Raw genomic sequence first — 26,267 nt, 5'->3', positions numbered from 1 at the left:
TTTACAGGTAATTTTGTATTTCTTTTAGCTAGGTAGTTATTAAATAGCTAATAACTATTTAATAAGCATTGTACCTAGTTAAAATAAATACAAAGTTACCTGTAAAATAAATATAAATCCTAAAATAGCTACAATGTAATTATTAGTTATATTGTAGCTATAATAGGGTTTATTTTATAGGTAAGTATTTAGTTTTAAATAGGATTAATTTAGTTAATAAGAGTAATTTTTATTTAGATTTATTAAAATAATATTTAAGTTAGGGGGGTGTTAGGGTTAGTGTTAGACATAGGTTTAGGGGTTAATTAGTTTAATATAGATGGCGGCAGTATACGGGGGGCAGGATAGGGGTTAATACATTTATTATAGGTGGCGACGGTGTAGGGGGGCAGATTAGGGGTTAATAAGTTTAATATAGGTGGTGGTGGGGTCCGGGAGCGGCGGTTTAGGGGTTAAACAATTTATTTAGTTGCGGCGGGGTACAGAATCGGCAGGATAGGGGTTAATACATTTATTATAGGTGGTGGCGGTATAGGAGGGCAGGATAGGGGTTAATAGGTATTATGTAGGTGGCGGCGGGGTCCGGGAGCGGCGGTTTAGGGGCTCACATATTTATTATAGTTGCGGTGGGGTCTGGGAGCGGCGGTTTAGGGGTTAATACATTTATTATAGTTGCAGCGGGGTCCGGGAGCGGCGGTTTAGGGGGTAATACATTTATTTAGTTGCGGCGGTGTAGGGGGGGTAGATTAGGGGTGTTTAGACTTGGGGTACATGTTAGGGTGTTAGGTGTAGACAGCTCCCATAGGAATCAATGGGATATCAAGCAGCAGCGAACATGAACTTTCGCTATGGTCAGACTCCCATTGATTCCTATGGGATCCGTCGCCTCCAGGGCGGCGGATTGAAAACCAGGTACGCTGGCCCGGAATAGTGGCGAGCGTACCTGGTAGTCATTTGATAACTTCCAAAAGTAGTCAGATTGTGCCGAACTTGCGTTCGGAACATCTGGAGTGACGTAAGAATCGATCTGTGACGGACTGAGTCCGGCGGATCGAAGCTTACGTCACTATACTCTACTTTTGCTGGTCTGTAGGGCTTGATAACTACGGCGAATCAGCCTCGCCACAAATACGCTGCGGAATTCCAGCATATTTGAGGTTGACGGATTGATAACTAGAGGCCATTGGGTGAGCCAATAACACGAGGCATATATTTGCAGCAACCAATCAGCAGCTCCTGAGCCAACCTAGTTATGTTTTTCAACAAAGGATACCAAAAAGCATGTTAGATAATACAAGTAAACTGGAAAGCTGTTTAAAATTACTTGCTCTTTTTGAAAGAAAAAATGTGGGTTTTATGTACCTTTAAAGGGAAACTCAAGTCAAAATTAAACTTTCATTATTCAGATAGAGCATGCAATTTTAAACAACTTTCTAATTTACTTCTATTTAAAAAAAAGTGCACAGTCTTTTTATATTTAAACTTTTTGAGTCACCAGCTTCTACTGAGCATGTGCAAGAATTCACAGAATAAGCGTATATGCATTTGTGATTGGCTGATGGCTGTCACATGGTACATGTATGCATTTGTAATTGGCTGATGGCTGTCACATGGTACAGGGGGAGTGGAAATAGACATAACTTTTAAAATTGTCAGAAAAAAAAAATCATTTGAAGTTCACACTAAGAGGCCCATTTATCAAGCTCCAAATGAAGCTCAAGGGCCTGTGTTTCTGGCGAGTCTAAAGACCGCTGCTCCATAACCTGTCCATCTGCTCTGATGAGGCAGACAGAGATCGCCACAATTCAACCCGATCGAGTACGACACACCCCTGCTGGCGAATCTGCAGGGGGCGGTGTTGCACCAGCAGCTCACAAGAGCTGCAGGTGCAATGCTGAATACGGAGAGTGTATTGCTCTCCGCATTCAGCGAAGTCTGTCGGACCTGATCCACAATGTCGGATCAGGTTCAACAGACCTTTGATAAATAGGCCTCCAAGTGTTATTGCATTGTCTTGTTATCTTCCATTTGTTTATTATGCAATCTACTGTGTTGACTGATCCTTTAATGGCATAAATAAAGTCAAAATTAAACTTTCATGATTCAGATATAGGGGAAGATTTATCAAGCAGCGGATGCTGCAATCTACCCCCGAAGTTTCAGGTCCGCCTGAAACTTAAGTTAAGAGGCAGCGGTCCTTTGTTGAAAAGCATAACTAGGTAGGCTCAGGAGCGGCAATGCTCTACTGGGAGCTAGCTGCTGATTGGTGGATTAACATATAATACTCTTGTCATTGCTCACCCAGTCTGTTCAGCTAGCTCCCAGAAGCACATTGCTGTTCCTTCAATGAAGAATACCAAGTAAATAAAGCAAATCTGATACAGGTAGAAAACCTTTATCCAAACTGCTAAGGACCAGAAAAGGTTTGTATTTTGTAATATATCTGCACCTTTAAAATGGGACAGTTTGGAGAGAGGGTGGAACCAAGTGTAAATAACAATATCTGATGTCATTTAGGGAATATTTACATATCATATTACAGCTTATACAAGGTAGTTTTATAAAATGTTTAGTACTTTTGTACACATACAGTAGTACCATCAGAAAGATAGTACAATACTGTAATCAGAAACGTAACATTTGTTGTTTAAAGTGATTGTAAAGTTTTGCGATCGAAAACTATCTATAATTATTCTTAAAAAGAGGGGCACTTTCATTCATAATAATAATTAATTAAAAATGCTTTATTCTTAAAATAATTACCGTTTAGTGATCAGAAACATTACAATCTACTTCCACCCGCATCTCATACTTGATACTCTTTTTGATGCCGAATCGGCACTCAGCCAATCGTTGCGTGCCCCACAAGCTGGACGCCAAAGGGGGCACACAACAATTGGCTGAAGCCGGATTCGTCTGCCACTACAATGCCACATTAACATCAGTCCATGTCAATTTTGCTCCTCCTACCATAGCTCAGAAGTCACGCACTTATCCTCAGCCCTGCCATACTCCTCTGACATGCTATTCACGCCAGATGTTCCCGCACTTTTGAGCAACACTGGAGAAAATCTTGGTGTTCAGCTGACTTTCTTCACTACAAATTCATCTTGAACTCGTATTCTGCCCTTGACCTCTCTAAGCAAGATTCCTTCTCTACTCTGGTCCCTTTTTAGTGGAACTCTCTGCCTTGCTCCAAAAGACTCTCCCCTGGTTTTCAGAGTTTCAAGCTCTCCATAAAGACTCTACTGTTCAGGGATGCATACAACCTACACTAACCTTCTCTAACCTCAGTTCCTCTCCTCCTTTGTTATCCCCTTGAACCCCCTTAGCATGTAAGCCTATGAGCCCAGCTGTTTGTAGATCAACTTCATAAGAGCCGACTACAACAGTGCAACTCTCGACAGAGCCCTCTACCCACTTGATTCCTATAAAAGCTACCAGCATATTAATGCCTATGTTTATAGCACTACAGAATCTGTTGACGCTCTACAAATAACTGTTAATAATGGAGAGATGCGATTGATTATATTTGTATATGTAAATACATATTGATATGTAAATAAAAACATAACTCCAACTAGTCCTATACCAGGACCAGCAATAAATCTTACATATAACAACAAATGTATAAAGTGAAACCCTGTATTGTTTTCAAACTTTAATATCTCAATGGGAACTAGGCCTCAAAAAGCTTATATTTCCGCGTTTGCACCTAGCTAAGCATGGCGTAGTGTTTAAGATTTTAGTAACGGCTTCCAACAGTGTTTTACATGGTTGCGCATTCAATGGAATCCAGGTGTAATTTTGCTCTTTTCGGCTTCTATTATTTTCTATGGGATTCGTAAATTTCTTCAGTAGCCAGACCCCAGCTGCCGGTAATGATGAAAAACACGCTGTGGCAAACCTAGCCACTTCTGGACTATAACGTAAGAAAGGTTGTCTATAGGCTGTATATTGTGCTATGTAGATGTGACAGACCCTTCTGTCAGCACTGAAAGAGTTAACTGTGTTCAGCTTTAGCCTCAGCTATTATGCACTGTCATTAATGTTATTGATACACAGTCCATTGTTTAATCAACCTCAGAGAAGAGACCCTAGATGATAAGGAAAGCCAAGTGTGTGTCTGTGTTTAAATTGTTATCAGCTTGAGCAAGGTATTCTATTGTATCATGTAAAAGGGCGTGTTCCCTCCATCTAATGTACAACATTCTTTCAACCCCCCTTCTGGGGGGGGTCAGACCTGCATAAATACTGGGCATATGAGCCTTAATAAAATTCATTCTGTTTAAAACCTGAAAACTGGCTGGGTTGTGAACTGCTGATTCCCTATGCAGGACATTGTTCCCTGGTGTTAACCCTTGGTATCCGGTTGGTACCGTTACAATTGGTGGCAAGCGACGGAATGAACCTTATCGCCCAGAAGAGCAACTACACAAGCCAGTAACCTCAGGAAGAGGGGGATTACTACAATACTGACTAAGATGGAAGGAGTACCAGGGACCGAAGTGAATGGAGATGGATTATTCTAAGCTAAAGAGACAAACGTAAAAGGAACTGCTAGAAGCCAGGGGAAAGATAGGCAGCAGCAAACCCAAGGCTATATTAATTGCTGAGCTGATGGAGGGAGACAGAGCTCGCAGCGCTACGCCTCCAGCAGCCATGGAGGAGACCCTATACCAGAGGGAAATGAGGACCAGGCTGGAATTTTTACCCCAACCTGTACCACGGGATATGCTATCCGTGGTAATGGCAGATGTGCAGGAGTACGTGATCGCACACAGTCCGCGGAATGCATCCTCCCGAGCAGAATCCATTTTGGACGCACTCAGCAACCCAGTAAGACCCAAAATCCCATACCATGCATTTAAAATGTTTTGTGAGGAGAAGGATGAGATTGATGGGTATTTACAGGATTTTGAGAGACTGTGCGAGTTACATGATTTGGAGCAGTCCGTATGGGTGCCGGTGCTAGCAGGCAAGCTAGCCGGTAGGGCAGCGGAAGCGTATCGCGCTGTACCCAGGGAGGACAGCAAGGATTACGCTAAAGTGAAGAGAGCGATCTTGGAAAGATATGCCATTACCTCAGAGGCATACCGGCGCAAGTTTAGAGGCCTGCGCAAGCCAGAAAGAGATTCCCATGCAGAGTGGGCCCACAAGCTGGATCAAGCATCTCAGGGGTGGATACAGGCCAGCCAAGCTACCACCATGGAAGAATTGCGACAACTGATGCTGTTGGAGCAATTCTTTAACGGCTTGTCCCCAGAAGCCCAAGAATGGGTGAGAGATCGAAAACCCCTCACCTTAACCGAAGCAGCCAGATTAGCAGACCAGCATTTTGATGCCAGGAGGCACCATGGACTACAGCCTAACAACGGACGGGCTAATATACAATGCCACACCTGCAAGCAGTGGGGACATATGGCACGTGAGTGCACCCAAAATCGGAGCAGACAAGCTTGGAACCAGGTCAGACAGAACCTGGCCCCAAGGGCGGCTGCTCACCATTACCAAACGGAGCCAGCCGCTCATGAGGTGTTGAGCACCCAAGCCGAGGAACCCCTGGGAATTCTGCATGAGGTGATGTCGGTCCGGGGACTTCGGGATTTGGGAGCTACTTTAACCCTGATAGCTCCCCATTTGGTGCCGGATACAGCACCCACTGGCGGATCCGTGGCAGTACGAGGGGCAGGGGGAGCAGTATACCGATTGCCCACTGCTAGAGTGGAGTACAGACCCCCAGTCACCCCAGCAGCTGCCAGTTACCAACCCCCGGCGCACCGCTATACCACATGGCCTCCGGCCACGAACTACCCTCAGAGAGCCCGGTTCAATTCGCGGGGCTACTCACAACCTATTCGGTGCTTTGGATGTAAGCAACTAGGGCACAAAAGACCAGAGTGTCCCCTAAACGCAGCGAATCAAGCACAGTCCTGGAGAAGACCCGCTGGCGGAATCCCACATAATCCTCAGCCTGTGGCCCGCTACGTAGAGGCGCCAGAATGCTGGGGCAGCCTACATGAAGCAGACCCCGTGCAAGCTGCCCACCGGAATAACCGGCAACGGGTTAAAGTGAATGGGAAGGAGGTCAGTTGTCTACGGGATACTGGTGCTACCATGACCTTGCTTCAAGAGAACTTGGTGCCTGAGAAACAGCACACTGGAGACACTGTGGCTGTGAGGGTAGCAGGGGGCACTGTGTTCCGCCTACCTGTTGCCAGGGTACATTTGGATTGGGGAGTGGGCGCTAGACTTGTGAATGTGGGGGTCAAGAAGGACTTACCTGCTGATGTTCTCCTTGGAAATGACTTGGCCCCCCTTGTTTCTGCCTATGCTCCCATGGACCCCGCTGATGTTAACCCTGTGACTACCCAAGCCCAGTCCCTCCGGGAAGAGACGCTTCCATGTTTGGGGTGGGGGCAGTACTGAGCCAAGTTGGAGCAGATGGCGGAGAACACCCCGTAGCTTACTTGAGCCGAAAGTTGTTGCCCCGGACATCCCCAAGCCGATCCGTTGGGATCAGACTGTGTATGCCGGCTTGGTTCTGGGGGAGCATTGTGGCAAACCTAGCCACTTCTGGACTATAACGTAAGAAAGGTTGTCTATAGGCTGTATATTGTGCTATGTAGATGTGACAGACCCTTCTGTCAGCACTGAAAGAGTTAACTGTGTTCAGCTTTAGCCTCAGCTATTATGCACTGTCATTAATGTTATTGATACACAGTCCATTGTTTAATCAACCTCAGAGAAGAGACCCTAGATGATAAGGAAAGCCAAGTGTGTGTCTGTGTTTAAATTGTTATCAGCTTGAGCAAGGTATTCTATTGTATCATGTAAAAGGGCGTGTTCCCTCCATCTAATGTACAACATTCTTTCAACCCCCCTTCTGGGGGGGGTCAGACCTGCATAAATACTGGGCATATGAGCCTTAATAAAATTCATTCTGTTTAAAACCTGAAAACTGGCTGGGTTGTGAACTGCTGATTCCCTATGCAGGACATTGTTCCCTGGTGTTAACCCTTGGTATCCGGTTGGTACCGTTACACACGCCATTGGAAACTGTTGATAACCGCAATGGCTTCTGACAATAGAAATGAGCCCTACGATCGCTGATTGCTTCAGTACTGACAAGAACTAGCTATTGTGTTTGAGGGCGGGCTTTCACTTAACTAAACATATCAAAATTAAACGTTCATAGTTCAGACACAGCATGCCATTTTATTAGACTTTTCTATTTAATTCTGTTAGCTGTTCTCTTTGTATGCATTGTTGAAAAGTATACCTAGGTAGGCTCAGGAGCAGTAATACAGTACTGGGAGCTTGCTGCTGATTGGTGGCACACATATACCTCTAGTCATTGGCTCACCTGTTGTATTCAGCTAGTTCCTAATAGTGCATTGCTGACTGTAATTATGTTTAACCTCTGCAAGCAATAGTGCAATATTTTATGTTTGTACTTTTATGTCTCTTTGACAAATAATATCATGTCATGTACAATTAAATATTTTATATAATATTGATTAATTGTATAGTTTACTTTTTTACCACTGAAAAACCTTTAGAAACGTGTTTTCTTATGAATTTGAATACTCATGTGAAAGATAGAAATGGTATTATTTGCCACTGATGCATTTGAATTACCTTGTGATGAATGGGTTATCATGCAATTCACTTTGTACAGGAATACTGAGGTAGTGTAATGTGAGTCAAAAATCTATAGATTAGCTCTGGATATGTCATAGGTGATGTCATTAAATTCTATGCTGAGGAGGAAGAGTAAATGAAAAGGTATTTCAGCAGTTAATATAAATCAATGCAGTGTAGCTAAACTCCTTTTTGTTCTAAAAGACTTTACATTTTTGTGTGTGTTTATTTTAGAAAACTTAGCAACCACCTCTCTTTATACTGACTATTTGCAAGAGTCAAACACCGTAATTGTCTAGAGTCGGTTATGACATGCTCTAATAAATAAATATATGCAAGGCCCATATACAGAGATGGCAGGAGCTCTGCTTATTCCAAGAAAATTGTTTGTGACAAGAGGTCACAATTTAAGGCTGGAGGAAAGGAGATTTAATCTTCTGCAATGGAAACATTTTTTTCAATGTAAGAGCAATCAAGTTGTGGAACTCCTGCCGGATCCGTGCCTACTTTAGACAGATACACACACATTTAAGTGTTTTCCAAACAAACACATCCAGACACTTCTGGATCCAACAACATTTTACTCAAAAACATCTGGGTCCTTTCAGAACCAGCACTTTTTTACAGAAAAACAGCCGGATCCATGCCTAATTTACACTCAAATTGAAGTGTTTTCCACACAAACAAATCCAGACACTTCTGTATCCTTCAATATTTTACACCAAAACATCTGTGTACTTTCAAAACCAACACTTTTTTTTTTGCTTTAAAACAGCCGGATCCTGCCAAATTCATGTCTAATTTAGACAGGTATCCTCAAATTTAAATATTTTCTATACAAACACATCCAGACACTTCTGGATCCAATAATATTTTACACAAAAACATTTGTGTCCTTTCAGAACCAGCACCTTTTTACAGAAGAACCGCCGGGACCTGCCGGATCCATGTCTAATTTAGGCAGATATACACAAATGTAAGTGTTTTTCACACAAATACATCCAGATACTTGTGGATCCATCAATATTTAAGAACCAACACTTTTTTTTACACAAAAACAGCCAGATCCTGCCGGATCCATGTCTAATTTAGACAGATATACACAAATGTAATTTGTGTCCACACAAACACATCCAGACACTTCTGGATTGTACAAATTTTTACACAAAAACATCTGGGTCCTTTCAGAACCAACAGTTTTTTCAGAAAAACAGCCAGATCCAAATTGCTTTTTTCTGAAAGGACCCAAATGTTTTTGAGTAAAATGTTGTTGGATACAGAAGTGTCTGGATGTGTTTGTGTGGAAAAAAATACAATTTGTGTATCTGTCTAAATTAGGCATGGATCCGGCAGGATTCGGCTGTTTTTCTGAAAAAAAGTGTTGGTTTTGAAAGGGCCCAAAAGGTTTTGCGTAAAATATTGATGGATTCAGAAGTGTCTGGATGTGCTTGTGTGAAAAACACTTACATTTGTGTGTATTTTTATAAATTAGGCATGGATCCGTCAGGATCCGGCTTTTACCCACACCCCCTAAGGAGGTAGTGAATGCCAATATCTTAGATACATTTAAAAATGGTTTAGACACATTTATGGCTAGAAAAAAAATTAAGGGATATGATTGCTTGTGTTAAATGGGTCACTTTTTAATGGGATTAATTCAAACTCAACTGGAGCTTTTTGTAGGTTTTATTAAGATTTGTATAGGTTGAACTCGATGGACTTCTATCTTATTTCATCCTCATCTACTATGTTACTATGTTAAATGAAATTTAATTGTTCCATTAGAATGTCCCTTTAAAGTCTGGCAACTATATCCCCTTAGTCTCAGTGTTACTATGAATTGTATTAGGCACTTGCCTATTTGTTGGTCCCAGTTGCCGTGGTGTTTGAATACTGGTGCACAGCATATGTGCGTATGCTGCTGAATAACAGTAATATTTTTTGCTAATGGAAGTTTACTGCAAAAATGCTTCTATTTCAAACTGAAATGCTCCCATGCACATTTCATTATTGACCTTTCTATCCCTTTAACTATTGTATCATTTCCTTTTGCGCATATAGAGAGGACTGTAAGGTTTTAAAGGCGGTTTGTGGAACTCATTCTATATGGTAGAGGTGAACTGATGTTGCTTCATTGATTATACGGGAGAGACCCATAACTTTTACCTGTGATGAAGGTAAAGTTTCCACCTCAGCCATGTTTTCCTGGACACTTATGAGTTATACATGCTGCAGGGTGTGCAGGGAGGAGGTGATTTGAGGTGATTATTTTCTGTGAGATGTTTGTGTAACAAATAAGTTGTATCAGTGTATGCTGAAGTTTTGTTTCATTTTCATTCATTCATTCATTTATGGGGAATGAGATTTTGGTTTAATGTTCACAAAGCAAGTTCATTTGCAGAGAGGAACTGTAGGATTAGTTATGGTAATTTAATGGTACTGTTTCCCTGGGATGCCGACAAGGGTAAGTGGGGGGCATCTATAGATGTCTTAAAGGGACAGTCTACACCAGAATTTTTATTGTTTTAAAAGATAAATAATCCCTTTATTACCCATTTCCCAGTTTTGCATAACCAACACAGTTATATTAATATACTTTTAACCTCTGTGATTATCTTGTATCTAAGCCTCTGCAAACTGCCCCTTTTTTCAGTTCTTTTGACAGACTTGCAGTCTAGCCAATCAGTGATGGCTCCCAGATAACTTCTCATGCAAAAGCACAGTGTTATCTATATGAAATACGTGAACTAACACCCTCTAGTGGTGAAAAACTGTTAAAATGCAATCTGAAAGAGGTGGGCTTCAAGGTCTAAGAAATTAGCATATGAACCTCCTAGGTTAAGCTTTCAACTAAGAATACCAAGAGAACAAAGCAAAATTGGTGATAAAAGTACATTGGAAAATTGTTTAAAATGACATGCTCTATCTGAATCATGAAAGTTTATTTTGGCCTAGACTGTCCCTTTAAGCATTCCTAATTTTAAAAATGTGTAAGAGTATTTTATTGTTGCACTATTGCTTGACTACAACTTTGTACTTAATCAATGCAAAAGCGATAAACACATAGTTGAAGTCAGCTCCAGAGCAGCAATACTTGAAGCTAGCTAAAAACTGTGTAGCCACCAATCACCAGTTAGCTCCCAGTAATATTCTGAGGCTCCGGTGCTCCTAAGCCTGCATAGGTATGTTTTTCAAAAAAAGGATATAAAAGAGAACAGAGTAAACTTGATAACAGAAGTAAATTGAAAAGATTCCTAAACTATGCTCTATCTTAACCATGAAAGACGACTAAACACAGTAGAATTGCATAATCAATAAATGCGCAATAAAAAGACAATGCACAAGCATTTAGTTTCAATTTCAAATAAGTAGTAGATTTTTTTCTGAAAATGTTAGTTACGTTTTCCTTCCTAATGCATCATGTGACAGCCGTCACCCAATCACAAAATGTATATAGTATATCCGGTGAATCTAGCACATGCTCATTAGGAGCTGGTGCCTCAAAAAGTGTGCGTATAAAAAGATTGTGCAAATTTAGATAATAAAAGTGAATTGGACAGTTGTTTACAATTTTGTGCTCTATCTGAATTATGAAAGTTTAATTTTGACTTTACTGTCCCTTTAATCAAGCATTCACAATAAGGGCTAGATTACAAGTGGAGTGCTATTTAACTGCGCTCGAAGTAAACTTACGTATTGCAAGCAGAAAGTAAAACGTTAGAATTTTGCGACTGAGTTAACCTATTCCCCCATAGTAGTCAATGGAGTGTGAAAGTGGAAATAAACACCCTATTCGCATATAAACCTGATCACATTTTCTTAAGTGCGCAAACCCAACAGGAAATATAAATATTTCACATTCCAATGTTATTCACATAGCAGAATATGTTTTATTTATTCATAAATAAATATTTCTAATATTTCTATACATACTGATGATTATTTGGTAATATATATATATATATATAGAGAGAGAGAATAATTCATTGTGTAAACCATTTACAAATCTAAATAAGTCAGAAGACTTGCTTTAAACTCAGAAACTCTCTGACTACACTGTTTCCAATGCAGCAAAGGAATCTGGGTAAGATATGCAAATGAGGTTCACAATGACTCACCTTTTTACTTTTAGCCTGCTTTTTAAGACAGGCTTTCCTTTATGCCATAGCACTGCTGCATTACACAGCTTTAATGCTTAGCTAGGGTTAGTACAGTGATTTAGACCAATCCCAGGACAGCTGTTTCGTGGTTATTGCCACTCATCAGCTGGGAGTAGGTTAAATCACTGCTTGATAAAGTTCATTTCTGGGGGAAATTCAACAACAAATAAAATTATGGGGAGGCGAAAAGTGAGTTTAAAATCCTCCACTAAATACAAAATATAGAGAAAATAACTCATTGTGTAAACCATTTACAAATCTAAACAAGTCAGAAGACTTACTTTAAACTCAGAAACTCTCTGACTACACTGTATCCAATGCAGCAAAGGAATCTGGGTAAGATATGCAAATGAGGTTCACATTGACTCACCTTTTTACTTTTAGTCTGCTTTTTAAGACAGGCTTCCCTTTATGCCATAGCACTGCTGCATTACACAGCTTTAATGCTTAGCTAGGGTTAGTACAGTGATTTAGACCAATCCCAGGACAGCTGTTTTGTGGTTATTGCCACTCATCAGCTGGGAGTAGGTTAAATCACTGCTTGGTAAAGTTCATTTCTGGGGGAAATTCAACAACAATTAAAATTATGGGGAGGCGAAAAGTGAGTTTAAAATCCTCCACTAAATACAAAATATAGAGAAAATAACTCATTGTGTAAACCATTTACAAATCTAAACAAGTCAGAAGACTTGCTTTAAACTCAGAAACTCTCTGACTACACTGTTTCCAATGCAGCAAAGGAATCTGGGTAAGATATGCAAATGAGGTTCACAATGACTCACCTTTTTACTTTTAGCCTGCTTTTTAAGACAGGCTTCCCTTTATGCCATAGCACTGAGCAGTGATTTAACCTACTCCCAGCTGATGAGTGGCAATAACCACGAAAAGCAGTGATTTAACCTACTCCCAGCTGATGAGTGGCAATAACCACGAAACAGCTGTCCTGGGATTGGTCTAAATCACTGTACTAACCCTAGCTAAGCATTAAAGCTGTGTAATGCAGCAGTGCTATGGCATAAAGGGAAGCCTGTCTTAAAAAGCAGGCTAAAAGTAAAAAGGTGAGTCATTATGAACCTCATTTGCATATCTTACCCAGATTCCTTTGCTGCATTGGAAACAGTGTAGTCAGAGAGTTTCTGAGTTTAAAGCAAGTCTTCTGACTTGTTTAGATTTGTAAATGGTTTACACAATGAGTTATTTTCTCTATATTTTGTATTTAGTGGAGGATTTTAAACTCACTTTTCGCCTCCCCATAATTTTAATTGTTGTTGAATTTCCCCCAGAAATGAACTTTACCAAGCAGTGATTTAACCTACTCCCAGCTGATGAGTGGCAATAACCACGAAACAGCTGTCCTGGGATTGGTCTAAATCACTGTTCCAACCCTAGCTAAGCATTAAAGCTGTGTAATTCAGCAGTGCTATGGTATAAAGGGAAGCCTGTCTTAAAAAGCAGGTTAAAAGTAAAAAGGTGAGTCATTGTGAACCTCATTTGCATATCTTACCCATACCCATCTTACCAATACCAAAGCTTTAGGACACGGATGAAGGGAGGGAGCAAATCAGGTTACCTAAACGGAAGGCACCACGGCTTGCAAAACCTTTCTCCCAAAAATAGCCTCCAAAGAAGCAAAAGTATCAAATTTGTAAAATTTGGCAAAAGTGTGCAGTGAAGACCAAGTCGCTGCCTTACATATCTGGTCAACAGAAGCCTCGTTCTTGAAGGCCCATGTGGAAGCCACAGCCCTAGTGGAGTGAGCTGTGATTCTTTCAGGAGGCTGCCATCCGGCAGTCTCATAAGCCAATCGGATGATGCTTTTAAGCCAAAAGGAAAGAGAGGTAGAAGTCGCTTTTTGACCTCTCCTTTTACCAGAATAGACAACAAACAAAGAAGATGTTTGTCTGAAATCTTTTGTAGCCTCTAAATAGAATTTTAGAGTACGGACTACGTCCAAATTGTGTAACAAACGTTCCTTCTTTGAAACTGGATTCGGACATAAAGAAGGTACAACTATCTCCTAGTTAATATTTTTGTTAGAAACAACCTTTGGAAGAAAACCAGGCTTAGTACGCAAAACCACCTTATCTGCATGGAACACCAGATAGGGCGGAGAACACTGCAGAGCACATAACTCTGAAACTCTTCTAGCAGAAGAAATAGCAACCAAAAACAAAACTTTCCAAGATAGTAACTTAATATCTATGGAATGTAAAGGTTCAAACGGAACCCCTTGAAGAACTGAAAGAACTAGATTTAGACTCCAGGGAGGAGTCAAAGGTCTGTAAACAGGCTTGATCCTAACCAGAGCCTGAACAAATGCTTGAACATCTGGCACAGCTGCCAGTCTTTTGTGTAGTAAGACAGATAAAGCAGAGATCTGTCCCTTTAGAGAACTTGCAGATAATCCTTTCTCCAAACCTTCTTGTAGAAAGGAGAGAATCTTAGGAATTTTTATCTTATTCCATGGGAATCCTTTGGATTCACACCAACAGATATATTTTTTTCCATATTTTATGGTAAATCTTTCTAGTTACCGGTTTTCTGGCCTGAACCAGAGTATCTATCACAGAATCTGAAAACCCACGCTTCGATAGAATCAAGCGTTCAATCTCCAAGCCGTCAGCTGGAGGGAGACCAGATTTAGATGTTCGAATGGACCCTGAACAAGAAGGTCCTGTCTCAAAGGTAGCTTCCATGGTGGAACCGATGACATATTCACCAGGTCTGCATATCAAGTCCTGCGTGGCCACGCAGGAGCTATCAAGATCACCGAGGCCCTCTCCTGATTGATCCTGGCTACCAGCCTGGGAATGAGAGGAAACGGTGGAAATACATAAGCTAGGTTGAAGGTCCAAGGTGCTACTAGTGCATCTACTAGAGTCGCCTTGGGATCCCTGGATCTGGACCCGTAGCAAGGAACCTTGAAGTTCTGACGAGACGCCATCAGATCCATGTCTGGAATGCCCCATAATTGAGTTATTTGGGCAAAGATCTCCGGGTGGAGTTCCCACTCCCCCGGATGGAATGTCTGACGACTCAGATAATCCGCCTCCCAGTTTTCCACACCTGGGATGTGGATCGCAGACAGGTGGCAGGAGTGATCCTCCGCCCATTGAATTATTTTAGTCACTTCTTTCATCGCCAGGGAACTCCTTGTTCCCCCCTGATGATTGATATACGCAACGATCGTCATGTTGTCTGATTGGAATCTTATGAATCTGGCCTTTGCTAGTTGAGGCCAAGCCCTGAGAGCATTGAATATCGCTCTCAGTTCCAGAATGTTTATCGGGAGAAGAGACTCTTCCCGAGACCATAGACCCTGAGCTTTCAGGGATTCCCAGACCTCGCCCCAGCCCACTAGACTGGCGTCGGTCGTGACAATGACCCACTCTGGTCTGCGGAAGCTCATTCCCTGGGATAGATGGTCCAGGGTCAGCCACCAACGGATTGAATCTCTGGTCTTCTGATCTACTTGAATCATTGGAGACAAGTCTGTATAGTCCCCATTCCACTGTTTGAGCATGCACAGTTGTAATGGTCTTAGATGAATTCGTGCAAAAGGAACTATGTCCATTGCTGCAACCATCAACCCTACTACTTCCATGCACTGCGCTATGGAAGGACGTGGAACAGAATGAAGAACTTGACAAGTGCTTAGAAGTTTTGACTTTCTGACCTCTGTCAGAAAAATCCTCATTTCTAAGGAATCTATTATTGTTCCCAAGAAGGGAACTCTTGTTGACGGAGACAGAGAACTTTTTTCTATGTTCACCTTCCATCCGTGTGATCTGAGAAAGGCCAGAACGATGTCTGTATGAGCCTTTGCTTTTGACAGGGACGACGCTTGTATTAGAATGTCGTCCAAGTAAGGTACTACTGCAATGCCCCTCGGTCTTAGAACCGCTAGAAGGGACCCTAGCACCTTTGTGAAAATCCTTGGAGCAGTGGCTAACCCGAATGGGAGGGCCACAAACTGGTAATGTTTGTCCAGAAAGGCGAACCTTAGGAACTGATGATGTTCTTTGTGGATAGGAATATGTAGGTACGCATCCTTTAGATCCACGGTAGTCATAAATTGACCTTCCTGGATAGTGGGTAGAATCGTTCGAATGGTTTCCATCTTGAACGATGGTACCCTGAGAAATTTGTTTAGGATCTTCAAATCCAAAATTGGTCTGAAAGTTCCCTCTTTTTTGGGAACTACGAACAGATTGGAATAAAATCCCATTCCTTGTTCCTTTATTGGAACTGGGTGTATCACTCCCATCTTTGACAGGTCTTCTACACAATGTAAGAACGCCTGTCTCTTTATTTGGTTTGAGGATAAGTGAGACATGTGGAACCTTCCCCTTGGGGGTAGTTCCCTGAATTCCAGGAGATAACCCTGAGAAACTATTTCTAGCGCCCAGGGATCCTGAACATCTCTTGCCCAAGCCTGAGCAAAGAGAGAGAGTCTGCCCCCTACTAGATCTGGTCCCGGATCGGGGGCTACTCCTTCATGCTGTTTTGTTAGCAGCAGCAGGCTTCTTGGTCTGCTTACCCTTGTTCCAGCCTTGCATCGGTTTCCAGGCTGGTTTGGGTTGTGAGGCATTACCCTCTTGCTTAGAGGATGCAGAATTAGAGGCCGGTCCGTTCCTGAAATTGCGAAAGGAACGAAAATTAGACTTATTCTTGGCCTTGAAAGGCCTATCTTGTGGAAGGGCGTGGCCCTTTCCCCCAGTGATGTCTGAAATAATCTCTTTCAATTCTGGTCCAAATAGAGTTTTACCTTTGAAAGGGATGTTAAGCAATTTTGTCTTGGATGACACATCCGCTGACCAAGACTTTAGCCAAAGCGCTCTGCGTGCCACGATTGCAAACCCTGAATTTTTAGCCGCTACTCTAGCTAATTGCAAAGCGGCATCTAAAATAAAAGAGTTAGCCAACTTAAGTGCGTGAACTCTGTCCATAACCTCCTCATATGGAGTCTCTCTACTAAGCGAGTTTTCTAGTTCCTCGAACCAGAACCACGCTGCTGTAGTGACAGGAACAATGCACGAAATGGGTTGTAGAAGGTAACCTTGCTGTACAAAAATCTTTTTAAGCAAACCCTCCAATTTGTTATCCATAGGATCTTTGAAAGCACAACTATCCTTGATAGGAATAGTAGTGCGTTTGTTTAGAGTAGAAACTGCCCCCTCGACCTTAGGGACTGTCTGCCATAAGTCCTTTCTGGGGTCGACCATAGGAAATAATTTCTTAAATATAGGGGGGGGGGAACAAAAGGTATTCCGGGCTTTTCCCACTCCTTATTCACTATGTCCGCCACCCGCTTGGGTATAGGAAAAGCGTCGGGGTGCACCGGAACCTCTAGGAACTTGTCCATCTTGCATAATTTCTCTGGAATGACCAAGTTGTCACAATCATCCAGAGTAGATAACACCTCCTTAAGCAGTGCGCGGAGATGTTCTAATTTAAATTTAAATGTCACAACATCAGGTTCAGCTTGTTGAGAAATTTTTCCTGAATCTGAAATTTCCCCATCTGACAAAACCTCCCTCATGGCCACTTCAGATTGGTGTGAGGGTATGACAGAACAATTATCATCAGCGCCCTCCTGCTCTTCAGTGTTTAAAACAGAGCAATCGCGCTTTCTCTGATATGTAGGCATTTTGGATAAAATATTTGCTATGGAGTTATCCATTACAGCCGTTAATTGTTGCATGGTAATAAGCATTGGCGCGCTAGATGTACTAGGGGCCTCCTGCGTGGGCAAAACTGGTGTAGACACAGTAGGAGATGATGTAGTATCATGTTTACTCCCCTCATCTGAGGAATCATCTTGGGCAATTTCATTATCTGTGGCAGTACTGTCCTTACTTTGTTTGGACGCTATGGCACAATTTTCACACAAATTTAAATGGGGAGACACATTGGCTTTCATACATATAGAACATAGCTTATCCGAAGGCACAGACATGTTAAACAGGCTTAAACTTGTCAATATAGCACAAAAAACGTTTTAAAACAAAACCGTTACTGTCTCTTTAAATTTTAAACAGAAAACACTTTATTACTGAAAACGTGAAAAAGTATTAAGGAATTGTTCAAAAATTACCAAAATTTCACCCCAGTGTCTTAAAGCATTAAGAGTATTGCACACCAAATTTCAGAGCTTTAACCCTTAAAATAACGGAACCGGAGCCGTTTACAAATTTAACCCCTATACAGTCCCAGCTATAGCCTTTGCTGAGACCTAACCAAGCCCAGAGGGGAATACGATACCAAGTGACGCCTTCTAGAAACTTTTCCAGCAACTTTCAGATCCTCACACATGCATCTGCATGTCCTGCTCTCAAAAAACAACTGCGCAGTAATGGCGCGAAAATGAGGCTCAGCCTACAACTAGGAAGGCCCCCTGACTGGAAAAGGTGTCTAACATAGTGCCTGCCGTTAATAAACGTTCCCCAAGTTTATAAATGTGAATTATCAGCATAAACATGAATAAAATGCCCAAATAAAGCAATCGATTTAGCCCGTAAAAGTGTCTACCAGTTTTATAGCCCATATTAAGCCCTTTATTCTGTTTGACTAAGAAAATGGCTTACCGGTCCCCATGAGGGGAAATGACAGCCTTCCAGCATTACATGGTCTTGTTAGAAATATGGCTAGTCATACCTTAAGCAGAAAAGTCTGCTAACTGTTTCCCCAACTGAAGTTACTTCATCTCAACAGTCCTATGTGGAAACAGCAATCGATTTTAGTTACTGTCTGCTAAAATCATCTTCCTCTCACAAACAGAAATCTTCATCCTTTTCTGTTTCAGAGTAAATAGTACATACCAGCACTATTTTAAAATAACAAACACTTGATAGAAGAATAAAAAACTACATTTAAACACCAAAAAACTCTTAACCATCTCCGTGGAGATGTTGCCTGTGCAACGGCAAAGAGAATGACTGGGGTGGGCGGAGCCTAGGAGGGACTATATGGCCAGCTTTGCTGGGACTCTTTGCCATTTCCTGTTGGGGAAGAGATATTCCCACAAGTAAGGATGACGCTGTGGGCCGGACACACCAATGTTGGAGAAATATCATTTTTTTATTATGAGTGTAACTGTACTTTATAAAGTATTATTATGTGTTTTCTGACACTTTTTGTTTAGTGCAAAATTTAACCAGAGTGTGTGTTATATGAGAGTGTGTGTGGTGTGTGTGTTGTATGAGAGTGTGTGTGGTGTGTGTGTTATATGAGAGTGTGTGTGTTGTGTGTGTTGTATTAGAGTGTGTGTGGTGTGTGTGTTGTATGAGAGTGTGTGTGTTGTATGAGAGTGTGTGTGTTGTATGAGAGTGTGTGTGGTGTGTGTGTTGTATGAGAGTGTGTGTGTTGTATGAGAGTGTGTGTGTGGTGTGTGTGTTGTATGAGAGTGTGTGTGTGTTATATGAGAGTGTGTGTGTTTGTTATATGAGAGTGTGTGTTGTTTGTGTGTTATATGAGAGTGTGTGTGGTGTGTGTGTTGTATGAGAGTGTGTGTGGTGTGTGTGTTGTATAAGAGTGTGTGTGGTGTGTGTGTTATATGAGAGTGTGTGTTATATGAGAGTGTGTGTGGTGTGTGTTATATGAGAGTGTGTGTGGTGCATGTGTTATATGACAGTTCGTGGTGTGTGTGTGTATTACATGAGAGTGTGTGTGGAGTGTGTGTTATATGAGAGTGTGCGGTGTGCGTGTGTGTGTTATATGAGAGTGTGTTGTGTGCGTGTGTGTGTTATATGGGAGTGTGTGGTGTGCGTATGTGTGTTATATGAGAGTGTATGGTGTGCGTGTGTGTGTTATATGAGAGTGTGTTGTATGAGAGTGTGTGGTGTGTATGTTATATAAGAGTGTGTGTGTGTGTTATATTAGAGTCTCTGAGGGATATTTATCAAGCCGCCAACTATGCTGCATTTGACGGCACCAAAACGCTCGCCTAACATCGCCTAACATTGCGGCCGTGGACCTGAATACGCTCTCCTTATTTATTAAAAAAGCTGTCAAAAAGCCGCTCGCACCAACTACGGGGCGATGAGCAGCGGACTGTTGTTAACTAACAGTCATCGATCTCGCTGCTATTTGGCTTTTTCCCAACTTTATTTATATCCTGTCACTGAACACCGCCAATATACTAAAATGTTTAACCCCTCCCGGAGCCCACCTCAACTCTAATAAAGTTTTTAACCCCTATCCCGCCGCTCCCGGAGCCCACCGCATCTCTAATGAAGTTTTTAACCCCTATCTCGCTGCTCCCGGAGCCCACAGCAACTCTAATAAAGTTATTAACCCCTATCCCTCCGCTTCCGGAGCCCACCGCAACTAACAAAATGTATTACCCCTATCCCTCCGCAACTCTAATAAAGTTATTAACCTCTATCCCGCCACTCCCGGAGCCCACCGCAACTCTAATAAAGTTATTAACTCCTATCCCTCTGCTCCCGGAGCTCACCGCAACTAACTAAATGTATTAACCCCTATCCCTCCGCTCCCGGAGCCCACCGCAACTAAATATATGTATTAGCCCCTAAACCCCTGGCCTCCCACATCACTACCACTTACTAAACCTATTAACCCCTAAACCGCCAGCCCCCCACATCGCCATAAACTAAATTAAGCTATTAACCCCTAAACCTAACAACCTGCTAACTTTACATTAAATATTAACTCATCCCTACCTTATAATATATTTAAACTTACCTTTAGAATTAAAATAAACTATATTAAACTATTAATTAACCTACCCTAACTATTATACTAAAATTACATTAAACTATATTAAACTATTAATTAACCTACCCTAACTATTATACTAAATTACATTAAACTATATTATACTATTAATTAACCTACCCTAACTATTATACTACATACATTAAACTACAAATTAAATTAACTATATTATATATTTAAAAACCTAACCCTACTCAAGTTATTTAAATCTACAATAAAGAATTACTAAGTTACAAAAAAATAACAACTAAGTTACACAAAATAAAAAAATAAATTTTCAAATATTTAAACTAATTACACCTAATCTAATAGCCCTATCAAAATAAAAAAAACCCTAGCCTACAATAAACTACCAATGGCCCTTAAAAGGGCCTTTTGCGGGGCATTGCCACAAAGAAATCAGCTCTTTTACCTGTAAAATAAAATACAAACACCCCCCCCAACAGTAAAACCCACCACCCACACAACCAAACCCCCCAAATAAAATCCTATCTAAAAAACCTAAGCTCCCCATTGCCCTGAAAAGGGCATTTGTATGGGCATTGCCCTTAAAAGGGCATTTAGCTCTTTTTCCGCCCAAAGTCCCTAACCTAAAATTAAAACCCACCCAATAAACCCTTAAAAAAACCTAACACTAACCTCCGAAGATCCACTTACAGCAAAGCTGGCAGAAGTCTTCATCTAAGCGGGCAGAAGTCTTCATCCAGACGGCATCTTCTATATTCATCCATCCGGCGCAGAGTGGCTCCATCTTCAAGACATCCGGTACGGAGCATCCTCTTCTTATGATCAGCGCTGAAGAATGAAGTTTCCTTTAAATGATGTCATCCAAGATGGCGTCTCTTACATTCCGATTGGCTGATAGAATTCTATCAGCCAATAGGAATTAAGGTGAAAAAATCCTATTGGCTGTTGCGATCAGCCAATAGGATTGAGCTTTCATCCTATTGGCTGATCCAATCAGCCAATAGGATTGAGCTTGCATTCTATTAGCTGATTGGATCAGCCAATAGGATGAAAGCTCAATCCTATTGGCTGATTGCAACAGCCAATAGGATTTTTTTCCACCTTAATTCCTATTGGCTGATAGAATTCTATCAGCCAATTGGAATGTAAGAGACGCCATCTTGGATGACGTAATTTAAAGGAAATTTCATTCTTCAGCGGCGATCGTAAGAAGAGGATGCTCCGTGCCGGATGTCCGCGCCAGATGGATGAAGATAGAAGATGCCGTCTGGATGAAGACTTCTGCCCGGTTGGATGAAGACTTCGGCACGCTTGGAATAAGACTTCTGCCGGCTTCACTGAGGACTTCTGCTGCTTGGATGAGGATGGATGTCAGGTCTTTGGAAAACTGTAAGTGGATCTTCGGGAGTTAGTGTTAGGTTTTTTTAAGGGTTTATTGGGTGGGTTTTAATTTTAGGTTAGGGACTTTGGGCGGAAAAAGAGCTAAATGCCCTTTTAAGGGCAATGCCCATACAAATGCCCTTTTCAGGGCAATGGGGAGCTTAGGTTTTTTAGATAGGGTTTTTATTTGGGGGGTTTGGTTGTGTGGGTGCTGGGTTTTACTGTTGGGGGGGTGTTTGTATTTTATTTTACAGGTAAAAGAGCTAATTTCTTTGGGGCAATGCCCCGCAAAAGGCCCTTTTAAGGCCATTGGTAGTTTATTGTAGGCTAGGGTTTTTTTTTATTTTGGGGGGGGGCTTTTTTATTTTGATAGGACTATTAGATTAGGTGTAATTAGTTTAAATATTTGATCATTTATTTTTTATTTTGTGTAACTTAGTGTTTTTTATTTTGTGTAACTTAGTGTTTTTTATTTTGTGTAACTTATTTGTTATTTTTTTGTAACCTAGTAATTCTTTATTGTAGATTTAAATAACTTGAGTAGGGTTAGGTTTTTAAATATGTAAAATATTTAATTTAATTTGTAGTTTAATGTAATTTTAGTATAATAGTTAGGGTAGGTTAATTAATAGTTTACTATAGTTTAATGTAATTTTAGTATAATAGTTAGGGTAGGTTAATTAATAGTTTAATATAGTTTAATGTAATTTTAGTATAATAGGGTAGGTTAATTAGTAGTTTAATATTGTTTAATGTAATTTTAGTATACTAGTTAGGGTAGGTAAATTAATAGTTTAGAATTAGTTTATTTTAATTCTACAGGTAAGTTTAAATTTATTATAAGATAGGGATGAGTTAATATTTAATGTAAAGTTAGCGGTTTGCTAGGTTTAGAGGTTAATAACTTAATTTAGTTTATGGCGATGTGGGGGGCTGGCAGTTTAGGGGTTAATAGGTTTAGTAAGTGGTAGTGATGTGGGAGGCCAGGGGTTTAGGGGTTAATACATTTACTTAGTTGCAGAGGGGAGCAGCGGGATAGGGGTTAATAACTTTATTAGAGTTTCGGTGGGCTCCGGGAGTAGCAGGATAGGGGTTAATACATTTATTTAGTTGCTGTGGTGTCGGGGAGCAGCGGGATAGGGGTTAATATATTTATTTAGTTGCGGTGGGGTCCGGGAGCGGCAGAATAGCAGTTAATACATTTATGTAGTTGCGGCGGGGTCCAGGATCGGCGGAATAGGGGTTAATAACACTATGTAGGTGGCGGCGATGTCGGGGGCGGCAGATTAGGGGTGTTTAGACTTGGGGTTTATGTTAGGGTGTTAGGTGTAAACGTAACTTTTATTCTACCATAGAAATCAATGGGATATCGGGCAGCAGCGAACATAAGCTTCAGACTCCCATTGATTCCTATGGCATCCGCGGCCTCCAGGGTAGCGGATTGAAAACCAGGTACGCTGGGCCGGAATAGTGGCGAGCGTACCTGTTAGAAGTTTGATAAATGGCAAAAGTTGTCAGATAGTGCCAAATTTGTATTCGGAACATCTGTAATGACGTAAGCATCGATCTGTATCAGACTGAGACGGGCGGATCGTATGTTACGTCACAAATTTCAACTTTTGCCGGTCTGTAGGCTTTGATAAATATGTCGAATCAGGCTCGCCACAATTACGCTGCGGAATTCCAGCGTATTTGCGGTTGACAGCTTGATAAATAGGCCTCTGTGTGTTACTACATTTTAAAAATCTTTCAAGTTTGACTACAGTCAGGAACAACGTACGTACATATTTCAGTCACTTTGCCAAAACTGCAGCATAAAAACAGGGTCGCGAAAGTATGTGGTAACATGGCACTGGATCTTGGGAAAAAAGTTTGAAGAACCCTGCTATAGAGTAAATGATATAATAGCTTGTGTTGTATTCCACCATAGCACTTTACCTACAGCAAAGAAGTGACATAAAATATCCCACCTATCCCAGTTCGAGAGCTGGCTCTGACTGGCTTCCATAAGCAAAATATCATCAATTTCATCCTCAATCCGGAAGGGATGCTGCGATATTGGCTCATCTTCAGGACATGAATATGGAGACATATAAGAATGTTGAAGAGCAGCTTCAGCAGTAAATCGATCCATTGGGTTGAAGGTCAATATTTTTTCTAAGAAATCAATAGCTGCAAACAAAAAAAAGAAGATAATCAAGCATGCTTTTTTTGTTCTTAAAATAGAAAAAAATGTAGTACTGCAATCCCCTCAAGCTATTAGAAAGAGCAAAACACTGAGGTGACCAATGTCAACATAATGAAAAAATAAATTGATTTTACTGAGTGTGACGCAGGTTAAGTAAAATGCACGTCGGTAGATGAAGGAAAGATATGGTTAGGATCTCTGTATCTTGTAACATACAATTCTCAATTAAACTGAAACTATGGGGTGTATTCATTAATAGGTGAATGGCAGGTGAATTAAAACATTTACATTCCTGCCCTTAACTATGCATTATTAAGGGCCAAGCCCAATAAGTATCTCCTGCAAGAAGAGCTGAGTTAGCGATGCACATTGCATAGTCAGTGCTGTGTACAGTTCCCCTAAAATAGGAAAATCACAGGCGAATTGCATGTAGCATTAACTATGCATTGTGCAGGGCTAACTTAGATCTTCTTGTAGGAAATACTCACTGGCTTTGGCCCTTCACAATGCATAGTTAAAGGCACATAAAACCCCAAATGTTTCTTTCATGATTCAGATAGAGTATACAATTTTAACCAACTATTCAATTGACTTCCATTATCAATTTTGCTGCCAATCAACAACTAGATCCCAGTTTCTGAGCCTACCTAGGTATGCTTTTCAACATATCAAGAGAACAAAGTAAATTAGACAATAAAATTAAATTAAATAGTTGCCACAAATTGTATTTTCTGTCTTAATCATTTTAGGTTTCATGTCCCTTTAATGAAAGATTTTAAATCACCTGCAATTCATCTCTTTGTGTACAGGGCCCTATAGCTGCATGATCATATCTTATTAGATTATGGCCTAGAGTCAATAAACCTATTTGCAAACCTAATCTATCATGGAAAAAAACTAACATAACATAAAATTGCTAATTGATATTGACTTGTGCCCACCCTTCATCATATCTGCGAATTGGAAATCACACTGTAATAGAATCAATTGAGCAACGTCTATTTAGAGCAAGCTCTATAGTGAAGGAAAAAAAGCATCTCAAAAACACGCCCTCAGAACATTACAAACCATTACAACAACAAAACCCCCTCTATAAAACAGCTCTAACATATACAAAATGCATTAAATAAAAACAGTTAAACAGAAATAAAAGAGAAATAATAACAAAACAATCTTCTTAGCTTTGAAATGACAAGATACAACCGCTAGATGAGATACTTCACAAGGATATTATAATCTTTATAGATTCCGCATACTAAGCCAAGGCCCCGGAGAACTCCCAGTCATGTATGCGAGATCGCTGAGATACGTTGTGTTCTTTATCCAGCGAGACTACTTTACCATAAATAAGCAGACAGGCGAATATTTTACAATTACAGCGATTTATATAAACCATTTGTGTGTATCTGAAGCGTTGCAGTTATTGCTTTTTCAGTTTGCTAGCAGTTCTTGTTTTATGAGATATCATGTATTGGGTATCCATAAATGGCAAGAAGCCCACTATTAAAACATAGGTGAGATGAATTTACAGAAAGGACCCTCAAAAAACCTCATGATCATCTATGAAAGTAGATCATTGAATTGTTTCCTACCTTTAAAATCATATGACTAATAACTCCCATCTCTATTTCGCTTGGGGGTTTTTGCTAGTAGCTTTTCATTTTTTTACACCCAAACTGTATTATTTTGTACTGCAACTACAACAATGTTTGTAGTAATGTTATACACTGTTGCAAACACTGCTGATTCAGATAGAGAATACTATTTTAAATGTTCTAATTTACTTCTGTTATCTAATTTGCTTCATTCTCTTGATATTTCTTCCTGAAAAGCATATCTAGATAGACTCAGTAGCTTCTGATTGGTGGCTGCACATATTTGCCTCATGTGATTGGCTCACCCATGTGCATTGCTATTTTTTTTAACAAAGGATATCTAAAGAATGAAGCAAATTAGATAATAGAAATAAATTGGAATGTTATTTAAAATTGTATTCTTTGTCTGAATCATGAAAGAAAATGTTTGAGTTTAATGTCCCTTTAAAGGGACAGTCTACTCTAGAAGTTTTATTGTTTAAAAAGATATATAATTCCTTTATTACCCATTCCCCAGTTTTGCTTAACCACACTGTTATATTAATATACTTTTTTACCGCTGTGATTACCTTGTATATAAGCCTCTGCAGACTG

General features: G+C 40.6%; 1 protein-coding gene across 2 annotated transcripts in view; it reads right to left on the bottom strand.

Moving 5' to 3' along the window:
• Positions 1 to 26,267, bottom strand: part of MAPK4 (mitogen-activated protein kinase 4) — a 169,107-nt gene that overhangs the window by 4,783 nt on the left and 138,057 nt on the right. For both annotated transcript variants that reach the window (XM_053700405.1, XM_053700406.1), the window contains exon 4: positions 23,861 to 24,062. In XM_053700405.1, the coding sequence (XP_053556380.1) occupies positions 23,861 to 24,062 (202 nt within the window). The remainder of the gene's footprint in view (positions 1 to 23,860; positions 24,063 to 26,267) is intronic.

Source organism: Bombina bombina, chromosome 2, assembly GCF_027579735.1.
Source record: "Bombina bombina isolate aBomBom1 chromosome 2, aBomBom1.pri, whole genome shotgun sequence".
In the NCBI taxonomy this organism is placed as follows: Eukaryota; Metazoa; Chordata; class Amphibia; order Anura; family Bombinatoridae; genus Bombina; species Bombina bombina.
The sequence above is the reverse complement of the archived record's forward strand: the minus strand, read 5'-3'. Positions and strand labels throughout refer to the sequence as shown.